Below are 14,256 nucleotides of genomic sequence, written 5' to 3' on the forward strand. Positions count from 1 at the left end.
AATTTTTTTTTTTTCCTTCAGGCCCTGTGTGCCTGGGCAGCTGGGCCCTTCCCCAGAGGCTCGGGGCAGCTGAGGGCCCCCCCCGGTCAGTTCTCTGTCCTGCTCCAAATGTGCCTGTTCGAAGTGGGGGGGACGGTGACCCTGAGGGTGAGAGTGTTGCTGGGGGGGTTATGGTGGCCCTAGGGGGGTATGGCGTTCCTGAGGGACTGAGGGCGGCCCTGAGGGGGTTATGGTGGCCCTAGGGGGGTATGGCGTTCCTGAGGGACTAAGGGCGGCCCTGAGGGGGTTATGGTGGCCCTAGGGGGGTTATGGCGTTCCTGAGGGACTGAGGGCGGCCCTGAGGGGGTTATGGTGGCCCTAGGGGGGTTATGGCGTTCCTGAGGGACTGAGGGCGGCCCTGAGGGGGTTATGGCGGCCCTAGGGGGGTATGGCGTTCCTGAGGGACTGAGGGCGGCCCAGAGGGACAAAGGGCGGCTCTGGGGGAGGGTTATGGCGGCCCTGAGGGACTAAAGGCGGCTCTGAGGGGGTTTCGGCAGCCCTGAGGGGGAGCGGCAGCGGCGGGCCGGGGTGGAACGGCGCCACCCCGGAACGGCGGTGCCCCGGAACGCCGCGCTCGGCTCCGCCGGGCCCAGCCGGTGCCTGCGCCGCGCCGCACCGTCCCGCCGCCTTCCTGCGCCCGCCCCGCCGAGGCGCCGCTCGCGGCTCAGCGCCGCCCGGCCTGGCCATGCTGCGGCTGGAGCTGCTCTGCCTCCTCCTCCTGCTCGGCCACGCCGGGCGGGCCGCCTCCCCCGCTCCTCCGGCCACCCCGAGCCCGCTCAACGGCACGGAAGCGCCGCGGGCGGCTGCGGGTAACGGGACGCGTCCGGGCCTGCCGCCGGCGTCGCGGCGGCCGCCGGGGTCGGGGCTGCCGCCGGGGTCGGGGCTGCCGCCGGGGTCGGGGCTGCCGGTGCTGAAGCGGGCGATGTACGTGCTGAGCGCCCTCTCGGCGCTGGCCGCCCTCTACTTCCTTCTGCGGGCGTTCCGGTGAGTGCTGGGCCCCGCTGGGTCCCCCTCCCTCTGCCAGGCCGGGGCTGGCTTCCCTGCGCATCCCTCCGGCACTGCTTGTGAAATGCTGCTGTACATTCACGCAGCTGTTAATTGACTAAGCTAATTAGCCTTAAACCATCTCCCGGTCCCACCCGTTTTGCCCTTTGATTCATAAAGGCCCTGCCGTGTGACAGCGCACTCACTCTGCGCTCTGTGTCCCCCAGCCCTAGGTCAGAGGGACCCAGAAATGAGCACAAAACTCATTCCAGGTTGAAGAAACCTCAGCGCAAGAAATACGGCCTTCTGTCAAATTACGATGAGAACATAGAGATGGCCTCTTTTGACAGTGATGAGGATACGGTGTTTGAAACGAAAAATCTGAGGTGGTAAGCGGGTGTTTTGTGTTTCTCTTTTCCTCGCAAGGGGCTAAGACTCCTTTTCTAAAGACCTGGGAGCTTTGGCACAGATCCTGCAACCAGATCTGCATAAATTAAACTTCTGTGTGTGGTCTCTCTGTGTTGGCACATAGACTTGATCTTGCCTTTCTTCATTTTCTGACCAAGTGCACTGAAGGGGACGTACCCCGGATTGTTCGGAGCACTGCTTTGTGTTTAGCAGGCTCGTAGGAGGGAGAGACAGCCCTTGTGTCCCGTCTGAGCCTCTCTGCATTAGACAGGAAAACAAAACCTCCTGTTTTCTTCAGTTTAGGAATTGCTCCCAAGTCACATCGCAGCTAAAACAGTCCAATTCCCGCTTTCACAGCGATGCAGTTTCGTCCTGTGGATCAACCAGAGTTTGGTTTCTCTGGAGGATGTTTTTTGGAAGCTGAGGAGGAGTGTTAGCTCACTGTCTGGCCTCTCAGCTCCCCCAGCTGTTTTGAGGTTGGTAGTGATCTGTCACTTTGTACCTGCTCACTCTGATGCCGGATGTCATCTTTTTTCCAGATGATTTGGGACCAGCGGCACCAACTGCACAGACTGACCAAGAGGGTGCAAGTCCAGTGGAATCACCAGTGCTCAAGTTTTATTTTTTTATATTTGCTTATAATAACTATTAATTAACAGTACAAATACTTCCATAGCTGGGGCAGGGGAAAAGGGGAACAAACCTATTTCTTCACACACATTTTTTGGGGGAAGGTGGAGCTGCAAGCTAAATGATGCTGCCTTGGGTGCTGTTAACTGTGCAGGAAAATGTAACTCCTGGATGAATGCTCAGCATTTGAAAAGTTACTGCTCTGGACTCAAGTGCTGCAGCTGTGTCTGCTGGTATTTTGTAGGTGCTCATATCCCTCTCTACTGACTGTGGCAGTCAGCTTGAAGTATCAGGCAAGTGGATTCCTTTTGCAGGCGGATCCTCTTTCCTTCATGCAGCATCAGGTTACTCCTTTAGAACGTGTCTCTGTAATCAGTTCTGATCTAGTAGTAGCTGGGAGAACTCTCTTTTGTCTGTTACACTTGTGGTGGGTGTGGATAGTGCTGTGTTAGTTCAGAGGGAGTATAGCTTTGGGAATGAGTTAAATGCATCAGTTTTCTTGTAGTTGCGGGGTTAGCAGTTACACATGGTAATACAGGTCATGGGTTTACAGAACAAAGACATGTTTACAGATGAAAGGTGCCGCTTAGCCCAAAGGAGCATTTCTCCAAAAGAACAATCTGTTGTGTGGTCTGTGGAGCTGTGAGTGTTCAGACTGTTACGCCCAGCTCCAATGGTGCGTTCACCAGAGAAGTGTGTGACATCTACCAAGCTTCTGGATTCTGAGCTTCTGGCTCTTGTCTGAAATCACCTGAGGAAGAGCTGGAGTGCTGCAGTTTGAGCCAAAGAACTTTAACTGCTAGTGTGATGAGTGATCTGTCTCTGAGCATCTGATGACTGGAAAAGGAGGACCCAAACGCCTAAGAACTGTGATTCTTAAACCGAGACAGCCCTGGCTCAATCTGGTTTTGTAGCGTACTGGAATTTCACTCCATTTGTGGTACTCAAGCTATGTCCCACTGTCAGCTCAGCAAACCGGAATGTTTCTGTGCAGCCGGTTGTGTTGATATTTGGGTTCTTATTGTGTAGGACCGAGTGTGAATGTGTTAGAAGGTCATTGTTAGGTGGATCTGCTGCTAAAATGGTGAAAACTGCTTGCTAAGAGCTCCTGTTTATGGCATGCCTTGCAGGGAAAGCCCTTCCTTGAAAACTATGGGCAGTGCAGATCTGCCTCACTTCCACCCAAAACTGGTAGTGCCTTTGTTAGAAGAACCCAAGGGAGTTGCCCTTCGGGCCAGGGAACTCCCTGCTTGACCTTACCTTTCAGATGAAGATTGAGAATGTCTTTGGGGTAATGGCTCCTTTTTTTTTTGGTTAGCAAATCCTCTAGATAAGGGGACAAAACTGACACTTTACAAAAAGAAGGGGGCAGAAGGGATATCCATATCAAATAGCGAGGACAAATGGTTTTGCTGCCAGTCACCTGGTAGCTGAGGGTCTAGCTGCTGCTCTGAAATCCCTCCCAAGGCAGCTGAGGGAGTGGTGTGATCCTGGTGCTCGCCTCTGGGAGGGCCAGCATTTCTCAGTGCAGGGTGGGTGACGTTTCCTGGAGAAATGTCATCCCAGGTGCTGGCAGCTTCGTCTTGCACACGTGCAAAAGATTTTAAAAAATACATATATTTTTAGTAATGCTGTCATGTGAACACAGCACTTGGATGTGCCCTAATTTCGTATCATTTGTATCCTTTCATGCCTCTTTTAGGTACTTTCTGCTTGTTTAGCTGATGCAGAGATGAAAGAGTTTGCTGCGTTCCTCTGTGAGGTAGCAGTAATGGCTAAATCTGGCCGTTGCTGCCCCTTGGGTGATCAAGAGAGCTGATTTGTTTGATTCCTGGTAGCGTAGATACTGCATAGGCTGGCAGGTGTGTGCGCATGCTGATAACTTTCTCTGGCTGTTCAACTCCCTCTGCAAAGTTGTTTCTTGCATTGTGCTGAAGCCAGGTAAGCTTGACTGTATTTCAGTGAACTGATGTGCCCTGGCTCAGCGTTTTGACTGACAGGTGCATTGGCCTTTCTTTATTCTGAGGCAATTGATCATACTTCAGGCTCTGCTCTTCATCGGACAGATGGGTTTTGCAATTTTGAAGTTTCCTTACCTTGCAAGAATGGATGGTTTTGGTTTTTTTTAATGTTAAAAAGTTGAATGATTTTGGTGAAAGAGGGGACCTCAAGCTGTACGTCCTGCCATAAAAATAATTTTGATAGAATTTGATTTTGCTGTAATGGTTATTTAGAATGTGAGCACATAAGGATGTGGAGGGATACATCCAGTGCACATAATGAGGTCCGTATTCTGCTACTATGTAGGCAAATGGTAATTTGAAGGCCTGGAGGGTGTGCCAGCCCAGTGTCTGTGTGCCACGTACATGCTTTCAAGAGTCCTTCTGCTGGCTGTGGTTAAAGTGGTGGAGAGTAAAAAGGTGATCGTGGGGCTGTAGTGTAGCATTGCTGTCAGTTTTATTCTGATCCCATATTGGCTGGAGACGGGTTTGAGTTGTAATCCATGACCCTGTGTGGCTATTTCCATTTTCACTTGGAAGCATCCTGCATCTTGGAAGCAGTTGGTAGTCTGGATTTGCTCTTCGCAGACCAAGACCTTACGTTCCTGCTCCATTCTAAATCGTTGTTAAAGGCATTTTCTGAGAGGAGAAAACAAAGATGCTGATTACAGATCTGAGACTCCTTCGAGGACAAATCTATTGCTCGGCACAGCTGTTGCTGATCTCCATTTCTCCTGGAAGAATAAATTGGAGCTGTCGCAGCAGGTTCTCCTCACAACGGTGGAACAGTGCACCCATGGGCAATCAGTGCGAGGCCAGTGCAGGCTTTTGGGAGGTGGATCTTGCTAATAATAGTGGCTTTTAAAGCCTTGCGTTAGTTTCCATAATAAGAGAACAGTGCAGTAGTTGCTTCGGTTACGGTTTACTTTATGTGTATTTGATACCTGTGTTGATAGCCTGGTAGGTCTTTTTGCAACGGTTAGATCTTCTAGTAAGTTTTTCAGAATAGATTTAAATACATGGATGCAAACAGATGCACATGTGCTCTGAGCATGCGAGACAGCTCCGGTCTGGGAGCTGCGCAGCTGCATCAGTGCAGGGTTGTGCTTGTCTGAATACTGTGCTGCTGCTCGGAGGAATGTGTGTCTGTCCCTGGGCAGGCTGATGCCTCACCAGCTACTGCTGCACTTTTCTTTCTCCAGAGTGAATCAAGGTGTTAGTGGGAGGCTCTGTGGGCTCAGGCTGCCCTTCCTTGTTGGCCTGTGCAGGGCTCCTGCCGATCCTTGCCAAAAGGCTGTTGGGAGTTGATGGGCACAGGGTGATGAGGACCACGAGTGGAGTGCGTGGTTCCCTGCGATGCTGCGCAGTCACCAGCCTGCATGGGTCACAAGTGACTGCTACAGAGTTCGCTTGAAACAATCACTATTGTTTAAGCCAAAGCCTAATTTAAAAAGTTTACGTAATTGCCTCTCTGATCTTCTTGGAGGGCTGTATCGAATCCTCTACTGTTGATATTGAACTACTAGGCAAATCGACTGGACTGTCTGCTGAGGTTAATCAGATTGACTGAGAGCGATATGAGCATCAGCTCTCTATTGTTAATAACATGCTTCTGTTTTGTTTCATTTGTACGTGTGACTGGAATGGGATCTGCAGTGCGAAAGTGCTGGGAGATGGACCTGTGGGCTGAGCAGATTGCCAAGAAGTCAATAAAACAGCACTTCAGTGCGTTGTGTTGTCTGTGCTCTCAGAAATGGAGGAGCTAGTCTTTCACCCTCCTGCTTGAATTGTTGATTTATTTTTAAATAGCAACCAGTCCTGTATTGATTGATTGTTTTACTTTCGTTTACAGCATTCCCCCCTTCCATTGTGTCTTGAAACAAACGAAATAAAGCATTCCGTTTCACCCGATCCCTCCACAGCGGTGTGCTTGGCTGCTGGCGTTCGGGGTTGTGCTGTGGGGCCATCTCACATGGCTGCCTGGCTGCTGAGCCGATGGGATGGTGCTTTTATGGAGCCTTTCTCTGCTCAGCTGCCCTAGCTGAGCATTGCCTTGCGCTCTGCTTGGCAGTAGAGGCACACTATCAAAATGTTTTATGTGTTAGATCCACACGTCTCTCTGCCTACTGCTCACCTTCGCCGATCATCTCAGGGTTTGTTTCAGTTTTCTAAAGTCTCCTCCTGTGCTTTTCTCCCTGTTCTTACATGAATCCCTTTTCTTGTACAGCAGACTTCAGTAAAATCCCTGCGAGGGTGATCCCAGCAGATCCACGATGGAAGAACCAAATTATGTTTTGCTTATTTGGGAGTTGGGAAGGAGAGACTCTTCCCCCGGATGGGATGTCCTGGCTCCTCAGTGCAAAGAATTAAAGCCTGAACAAATTTAAGGGTGTTGCCTGGTACTGGCATCTGCCTTTCATCCATCTTTGCAGACTTTGGTTGTGTAGATTAGTGGCACTGAAGCAACGAGAAGCCGAGTTCCCCAAGTCCCACTCTGCTGCCCTGCTTTCGGTTGTGTCCCCGTGTCCTGTGCACAGGAGGCTGCTCGCTCATCCTGGAGCATGGCACAGCTGTGGGGGGAAGAGGCTTTCATTTGCTTCATGTTTTCACCTTGTCCTTGGCAGAGGCTTCTGTTGTGCTGTGCGAAGAGGGCACCGGTGTTTGGCAGGGAGCTGGCAGAAGAGGGGCCGGGGAGCAGGGGAACCCTGTAGATGGCACTCACAGACCAAACATGCCAGTTGATGGGGCACTGGCAACACCTGGTGAAGCTGAAAATAAATCCTGATGCCTTCAGAAAGGCCAGCCTTCCCTCAGGCAGCTCTCTGGGAATGAGGTGGAAGTGTCCTCTCAGGGGCTGTGTCTCTTGGCTTTGGGGTCAGGGAGCAGCAGGTTTTGGGGTGGATCTTTGGGAGCTGTTTGTCTGGAAAGTTTCTCCCAGCTGTGGGTGCTGCTCTCGCCCCTGGCTTTACCTCAACCAGATTTAACCCAGCCCTGTTCATACTTGTTTGCAAAAGCTTTTTATGATTCTGGGACAGACAAAAGTCTTAAGACACCCTAATTTGATTGAATTAAGCTGTAGGCTCCCTGATCGCACGGGAGCTTGCTACTGCAAGGGAAAGGCTTGTCTGTACAGGGCGCAGAGTCACCTTGGGCTGGTCCAAGGCTTGGCGTAAACCCCAGGAGGACTAAAGCCCAGCCCAGAGTTTGCTCCCTTCTCCTTCAAGTCATGTTTCCCAGCCCGCGTGCCTCCAGTCAGCACGGCGCAGCGTTGCACAGACATGTGAAAACCCAGCCCTGCTGCAGCAGCACCCTTGGGTGCGCACCTGGCTTTCCCTGGGGTGCCTGCCGTGCAAAATGAACGGTGGTGCTGGGTGAGCACACGGGGAGTTCACCAGGACGGCACCAGGCTTTCCTGCGCCGGTCTGTGTGACACGCTGGGAGCTGCCATGGGATGCAAACTAACTGCTGGTTCATTTTCAAGCTCGGGGGGGCTGCTAGTCCCAATTAGCACTAATGGCTGTGGCCTGTGCATGCTCGATTAGCTGCAGATGTGTTGTCCTACACACTATTTTCCTGGCCCCCTTGTCTGCCTGCTCTGTGCTACAAGCCGGAGCCATCACCTCTGCCGAGGAGTGGCTCTTGCTGAGGTCTCCAGCAAGAGAAGCTCAGGCTGGTGCTGGCTGGGATTCCAGTCACAAACACAAGCTGGCGGCATGGATCTGCTCTGAATTTATTTTAAACTCAAGTTAAAGTGCTCTTGATGCTTTGGATGCAAATTTCCTTCCTTGAAATGGGAACTGCAGGCCGTTTGCTGAGTGCTGGTAAGCTCTTTTGATTTCACTAGCCTGTTTGCTGCTGCAGCATTGTACCTCGCTGCTGTGCTCTGTGGAGTGCAAAATAACCTCTGCGGCAGGGTGCTGGGGGAGGAACCACCCCTCTGGCGTAGAAAAGCGTTTGTCTTGTTCTCTGTACCCAGACCTGTTTTTTAATGAGGGTTCATGTATAAAGTCAGGGAGGGGTTTTGGGGTATATGTGGACAATTGTCTGTCTGTGAATTTTCTGGTGGCTGTGTTCAAGAAGAGATGGTCCAAGTCCCTCCAGTCCCTGGAGAGGAAAAAGGAGATTTCATTCATGGGTTTCAGAGTTCTTCGTCAAGGCGGTAGATCCCTCTAGTACTGCAAAGATGCTCGGTTTTAATGGGTGGCGTTATCTGTACGGGCAGATCTCCATCCCCCGGGTTAGGGACCTTCCAGCGCGCTGCTACCAATGTCACCATGGATGCAGCGGGCTCTTGGTCCCGCACTGTGGGTTAAGCGCTGTATTCTGCTTCTTGCTGTTCATCTGGTTTCCCACAGGTCACCTGTGCTTTAGGTTGCACATTTGTAAAATAAGGAGAAATGAGGATTTTTCTTTGTGGCTGGCTTGCAAACAGTACTTGAAACCACGACCTGGCGGGGGGGACTGGCTGGTCGCGGTGTAAGCAACAAGAGGCAGCTCTCGATGGCCGAGGAAATGAGTGTAGTTGTGGTAAGATGTCACAAGTGTTTTGTTCAATTTATTGCTAATACACTCGCTGAATGGCTCTAGGGACTTTGGGGGTGACCGTGTCTCCTGGAAGTGGAGCTTCCACGCACACGTACTTAGCTGCGCTCCCAGTTTTGCTCCTGCGTCTCTGAAGGCACTGTTGATGTCCCTCCGGCCCCGAGGGCCCTTTGCAGGGAGCATCTGGGGTAGTTTTCCTTGCCCCAACGCTGCAAACAAGATGGTAGACTCAATTCTGTGGTCCTCTGTGGGTACCAGAGCTGCTCAGAAATTGTGTCTCTGTTTATTGTGGAATACAGGCTGCACGTCTGGAAGGTAGCTGGAACTATTTGAAAACCTGCTGTAGAGTCTCCTCTGATGTCTTTTCTGTTCCGCTCAACAAAGCTCCTCTACACAACTAGCAGGATTCTTCTGTATTAAAAATTAGCTTTACTTAGTTGGCTTTTTGTCTAAATCCTTCTTCTGATCTTTATTTTTTTCCCTTACATGATGGAAAGGTGAATGGAGGTGGCACTTCAGCCACAAAAGCTTTTCCTTTAGAAATGTTGGTTGTTTTTGTTTTAAAAAAATTTAAAGGGGGTTTTGCAGGGGAGGATGGAGAAGCGTTTTCTTTTTAAGTTACACTGGGGAATAAAAGTATAAAGGAAAGAAATGATCATAACTGTACTGGCAGTGGAACAATATTTTTTTTCGAGTACCAGAGTTAATTGAAGAAGGAATTCACACAACAATTTTTGCAGTCTAAGGATGAGTAAACATTAAAGGGGATGCTGTACTTCTGATGCATGCTAATGTGTGACTGCATGCATGGAAGGGAGAAGATGTCCCTAAAATTAAATTTGAGATAAACGTCTCAGATGTTACACTTCAGTATTTTCTCCTTTACATTGCCAGATCAAAGACGTGAGTTAAAGCCCACGTCCAAGGATACCCATTGAGAGGATGAAACTTCAAGGCACCTGTGAGATGAAATTGCTAGAAAACGGGGATGTCTGGTCCGACTCGGTGGAAGCGCTTCCACGGGCAGTGGGATCGCTGTGGTTCTGTCCAGATCTTGTTTGCTTCAGCAGGATTTCTTAGGGTTCAGAGAACCCCCTGCCCACGTAGAGGTGCTTGCAGACAGTTACCGGCTGCTTTAATTAACATCACTTTCTGGGATGTAGGCAAATGGGGGGCTGACACGTTAGAGCACATCACCCAGTTCCTGGTAATCGTGGCTCCTGGGCATGACAGGGTTGGCGTTGTCGCTTCCAGCGCTGGCAAATTGAACTGAAAAGGCGTCGGACTTGCGTGTCAACCCACGCTTGCATCGGCTGGTGCCTCCTCGCTCCCTTGCCTCTTGGAAGCTTCTGATTTCACTAGGTTTCCATGCTGCAAACCACAGCAACTGTTGTTGTTGGCACTCGGGGACCCTCTTGCTCTCTTTGCAATCAGAGTCACGCTCCTGTCTGCTGGTTCATAAGAGCCGGGAAATGGAAGTGTTGAGATTTGCAGGTTTTGCAGCTCGAAGAGACCCATCGTGTTCCACATGCTCAGCCTCCTGCAGAGCACTGGCTGGTTTGTCCTTTTTTTGTGTGTGGTGACACTGAAGGTTTCCCTTGGAAAGGATGGCAGCCTTCCTCTGAAACAGCTGAGTGATAGACCAGTAAATGCTATATCTGATAGGCTGCTAATACCTTCCAGTAGTTAATTACTTTCATTCTTTTTTTTTTTTTTAAAAAAACCAACCTCATGTACTTAATCCTAATTATTTCATTGTTCAACCTGAGCCGAGTGCTGCTATCCCTTCTCTCTGGCAGAAGTGTAAATAACGTGTCTGATGGTGAAAAACCTGATGGGTGTTAACACCGTGAAGGAGCAGCTGTGGGGTTTGAGCCTTTGTGTGGGGCTGTGCTGCTGCTTCACCTCCCAGAGCCAGGCAGGGCTGTGTGTGGTTTTATCCTGGTATTGCCCTACAGCATCACCTCCTCCAAGGGCATCCCAGCTGGGGCTGAGGTCTCCAACAACTGCAATTTTCCTGCGTGCCCGCACCGTCGCCACCCTGGGGTGTTCTGCAAAGCTGGCCCTGCAGGTCCTGTGCCTGCTGGGCGCTGCCGGAGTTGTCACCTAGCTCTGGAGCATCAATGCGTGGTTGTCATTTATTCATTTAACTTTTGTGCACATCAAATCTAAACCTTCTGCCTCCATTCAAAGCAGGCCGGAGGAATCTTGCCCAAATCCGTGGTGGTGGGGAAGCCTGGGTGAGCTGGCCCATCTCCACCAGCTCCTGCAGCCGAGGACATCCCCAGGGTGCAGCTCCCAACGGGATGTTTTCTTGGAGGGATGGAGGGTTTGCTGTGGCGCCAGGCTGGGGAGCCTCATCATATAATGGGGAATCTCAAAAAAGAAGAGCAGACCTATGGCACTGTGGCCATCATTGTGTGCAGCTGAAGGCACAGCGGGACCTGGGGACACGTTGGTTCAAATTCTCTGGTACCAGGGTATATTCTGATCTCGCTCTCTTTTTTTTTTTTTTTTTTTTTTCTCCAGTGTTATTTTAATCTGCTTTTCTCTCACATCAAACTCCCTCTTTCTAAAGAATGCAGAGAGGTATTAGGTTTGTACCTTTTGTGATATATAGCAAAGGTTTGAGATACTGCTTTTTTTCTTTCAGAAGTGGAGGGTTTTATCCGTGTTATAACTTTAGCTTCTCCACAGTCATCGTTTTGGCTTCTCGACTGGCTTGGATGAGTGCACTGAAATCGTTTTCTGTGTTTATTAGAGGAAGGGAGGACTATGTGTCCTTAATGAAGGGTGCCGTTCCTTTGAGACATGCGCGTGCAGGTACTAACTGGTGGCTCAGGCCATTTTAGAAAGCAGTGTTCAAACCAAAATGACTTTCTTCCTCCATCTGAAGCCGGCAGGAATGTCCCCATTGCCTTACCAGACCTCAGATGTTTGTTATGCGCCACTTCCAGGGTGGACATGTTTCCAGGAGCATGGGGAGTCCCCAGGAGAAGCCTGGTTTCACCGGGAGCTGTGCGGGCGCGCAGTCAGAGATAGCCCTTTCCCTCTAAAGCGTGTGTTTTCCACATAGAAAATAACATGTAGGGAACATTTTTTTGAAATAAAGGAAGGATTAAGGCACAGCGAGAACTGATTTGCCAAAGGGCAGCCAGGGAAGCAGTGGCAGATCAGAGAACTGAAGCGAGATCCTCAGGTCTCAGCCCGCGCCTGCCTTGCCACCGTTCTCCTTCCCTGCTCTTTGGCTGCACGCAGTGCCTGACAGGATAACCACGACCTTCCTCTTAATTCCCATCCTCTTAAAAGAGGTAATTTAAGGAGATTTCCAGGGGGGCAACGCTGCCAGCATGCTCCTTGTCCACCTTCTTTTCCCCTCCGGTTCTGCAGGTCACCTCTTCACGGCTGACGATGTTTTTCTCCCCCTTTCTCCATCCAGGCGCGCTCCTTTTAGAGGCTCTTTGCTCTCCTCACTTTCCCACAGCTCAGAGCCATTCTCCCAGCTTCAAAAGGTTTACTAATTACCCTAATGAGGTCAGGAGAGACCAAACACTTCTGTGACTTAAAAATGGGGGTGGGAGGGGTTTGGAAGGAGGGGAAATATCTTGACTTGTGCCTACACCAACGTGTCTGCGGGAACGTCGCTACCTCCGCTCATTCTCCCCCACCTTCCCATCTCCAGCAGAAAAAAAGAAAATGTGGACAGAAGGTCTCAAATGTATCAAACAGCTTTTAAAAAGAAAATTCCTTTTGCCTGTCAAAAGAACAAACAGATACACCAAAAACTGTCAGAATTAGTGTTGGAGTAATTGCAGAAGCTCTCCAAGGTTAATGCTCCATTAACGAACAGCTCTCACGCAGCTAAAAGCCAGGACGAGACAGGTTGTCAAAGGCTTGCTGGAGATTAAAGAGCTGCGTTCCCAGCCTTAAACTCTCTTGTGGATGTTGTTTGGAAGGGGAGGGAAGGGGGGGTGTTTGTGGGATGAAGATAACGCCAGCCGTGGCTTGCGCTGCCATGGTATCGATGGAGATGCGTGACCCAGAGCTGGAGGAATGGTTTTCAGACCTTAGCGAGGTCCCTGCTCCCTGGGTCATGCGGTTTGGGAGGGTTTTGCCCTTGTTTAAACATGCCACAAATTTTTTTAGCCCGTTTAGTTGAAGTTGAAAAGGTGCCTTGAGGGCAGCATCGGTCCTGAGTCTCTGGAAGGGCAGCACAGGGCAGGGAGAACTGTCCTGGTTTATTCCAAGCTGGAGACAGGTTGGGTCCCTGGGGAGCAGGGGTGCTGGGAGGGAGCAGGGTGCTGGATGGGAGCAGGGGTGCTGGAGGGCCTGGCAGGTCAGAAATTAATTCTGCTTGGGTTTCAGCTAGCCCAGTGGGATTTGTGGTGAGCAGGGCATCAGTTTTAAATTGAACTGGGGCCTGATTTTGTCTGCCCAGGCCAGTGTAAGGCTCACTTAAATAGAATTGACCTTGATTTCTTTTTTTTTTTTTTTGTGGAAAAAAGGCAAACCATTCCTAACTTCCAGGGAGGCAGCACCCTCTGTACCCCAAACATTGCCCTGGTGGGGCTGTGATCTAACAGCGCCTGGCAGGACACAATAGCAGCCCTGGGATCACCTTTTCATGTGGACCTGGGTTTTCAGCATCTTCCAGCAAGGTAGCGGCGACCTTTCTTAATGTATGTGGGTCTGAGCTTAGGCTTTTACTTCTCATAAAGCAGAGCTTTGTCTAGGAGCAGTCTACCCACGGCGAAGGTGCATTTAGAGAGTCGAAAGAGGCAGTTACACTTGCGCAGCCTTGGAAATGCCACGCTGAAGGACCAGCCCCAGCCATTTCCATCGCAACTTCCCTGTGTGTAAACAAATACCCACTCAAAAGGAGCCAGCGGGTTCCCGCTGCCGCTCTTGATGTGAATGCGGACAAGGCTGGCATGACTGTGTTCTTTGTCAGGGCTGTCGCTGCTTTAAAGCTATTATGATGGCGTTATGATAGTGCCTGAGATCCCTGCCAGGATCAGGGCTTTGTTACGCTGGATGCTCTGTGCACAGATGCTAAGAGCCAGTCCCCATGCCCTAGTGGGGCAGCCTTGGCTGAAAAGGCTGATGAGAGAATGGAAAAGGGGAGGGGAAAAAAAAAAAATAAATGTGCGTGAGGCAGGGTCTTGCCAAAGGGGCTGGCTGGAGAGCAGGGTGGTCCGGTGGCTCCCGGACCCTGCCTGAGGGATGGCTTTCTCCTGCTGGTGCCTTGGCTGTGGAGGAGATACGGCTCCTTGCAGCATTGATGCGACGTCCCCTTGTACCCACGGGAGCAGCTGCAGCCCTGTAACACAGGACCGGGGTCCTGAGCCTGGGATCCGGCTCTGGCACCACAGGACCTGCGTGGCGGTGGGCTCGTTTCTGGTAGTAAGTGGCTGGAAGTTAACTTGAGGGAGGTGAGTTTGGAGCTACTTGTGCAGGGCCGTTGTGAGAGGCCTCTCGAAAAGAACAGCCGTGAGCAGGGGAAATGAACAATGTCATAATTAGAGAATTGAACCTTTCCTGTTCTTTTCTTTTCCTATCCTGATATAATTTGTAATGATCAGACCTGGGGTGCAGCGCAACCAGACAATGTAAGTCGTCTATACAAGAGCAAAACAAGACTCCTGCACAGACC

General features: G+C 50.8%; 1 protein-coding gene across 2 annotated transcripts; it reads left to right on the top strand.

Moving 5' to 3' along the window:
- The first annotated feature begins 633 nt into the window (after positions 1-633).
- FAM174C (family with sequence similarity 174 member C) lies at positions 634-5,972 on the top strand. 2 transcript variants are annotated; one of them, XM_056335133.1, is made up of 3 exons: positions 634-1,023; positions 1,251-1,409; positions 1,971-5,972. In XM_056335133.1, the coding sequence occupies exons 1-3, from the start codon at positions 725-727 to the stop codon at positions 1,972-1,974; spliced, it is 462 nt and encodes a 153-aa protein (XP_056191108.1). In that variant the 5' UTR covers positions 634-724; the 3' UTR covers positions 1,975-5,972. The 2 variants fall into 2 exon arrangements, with proteins under 2 accessions (XP_056191108.1, XP_056191106.1); XM_056335131.1 differs by having other exon boundaries at positions 641-1,023; positions 1,251-1,412.
- Positions 5,973-14,256: the final 8,284 nt, after the last annotated feature.

This window comes from Falco biarmicus, chromosome 4 (genome assembly GCF_023638135.1).
Source record: "Falco biarmicus isolate bFalBia1 chromosome 4, bFalBia1.pri, whole genome shotgun sequence".
Lineage (NCBI taxonomy): Eukaryota > Metazoa > Chordata > Aves > Falconiformes > Falconidae > Falco > Falco biarmicus.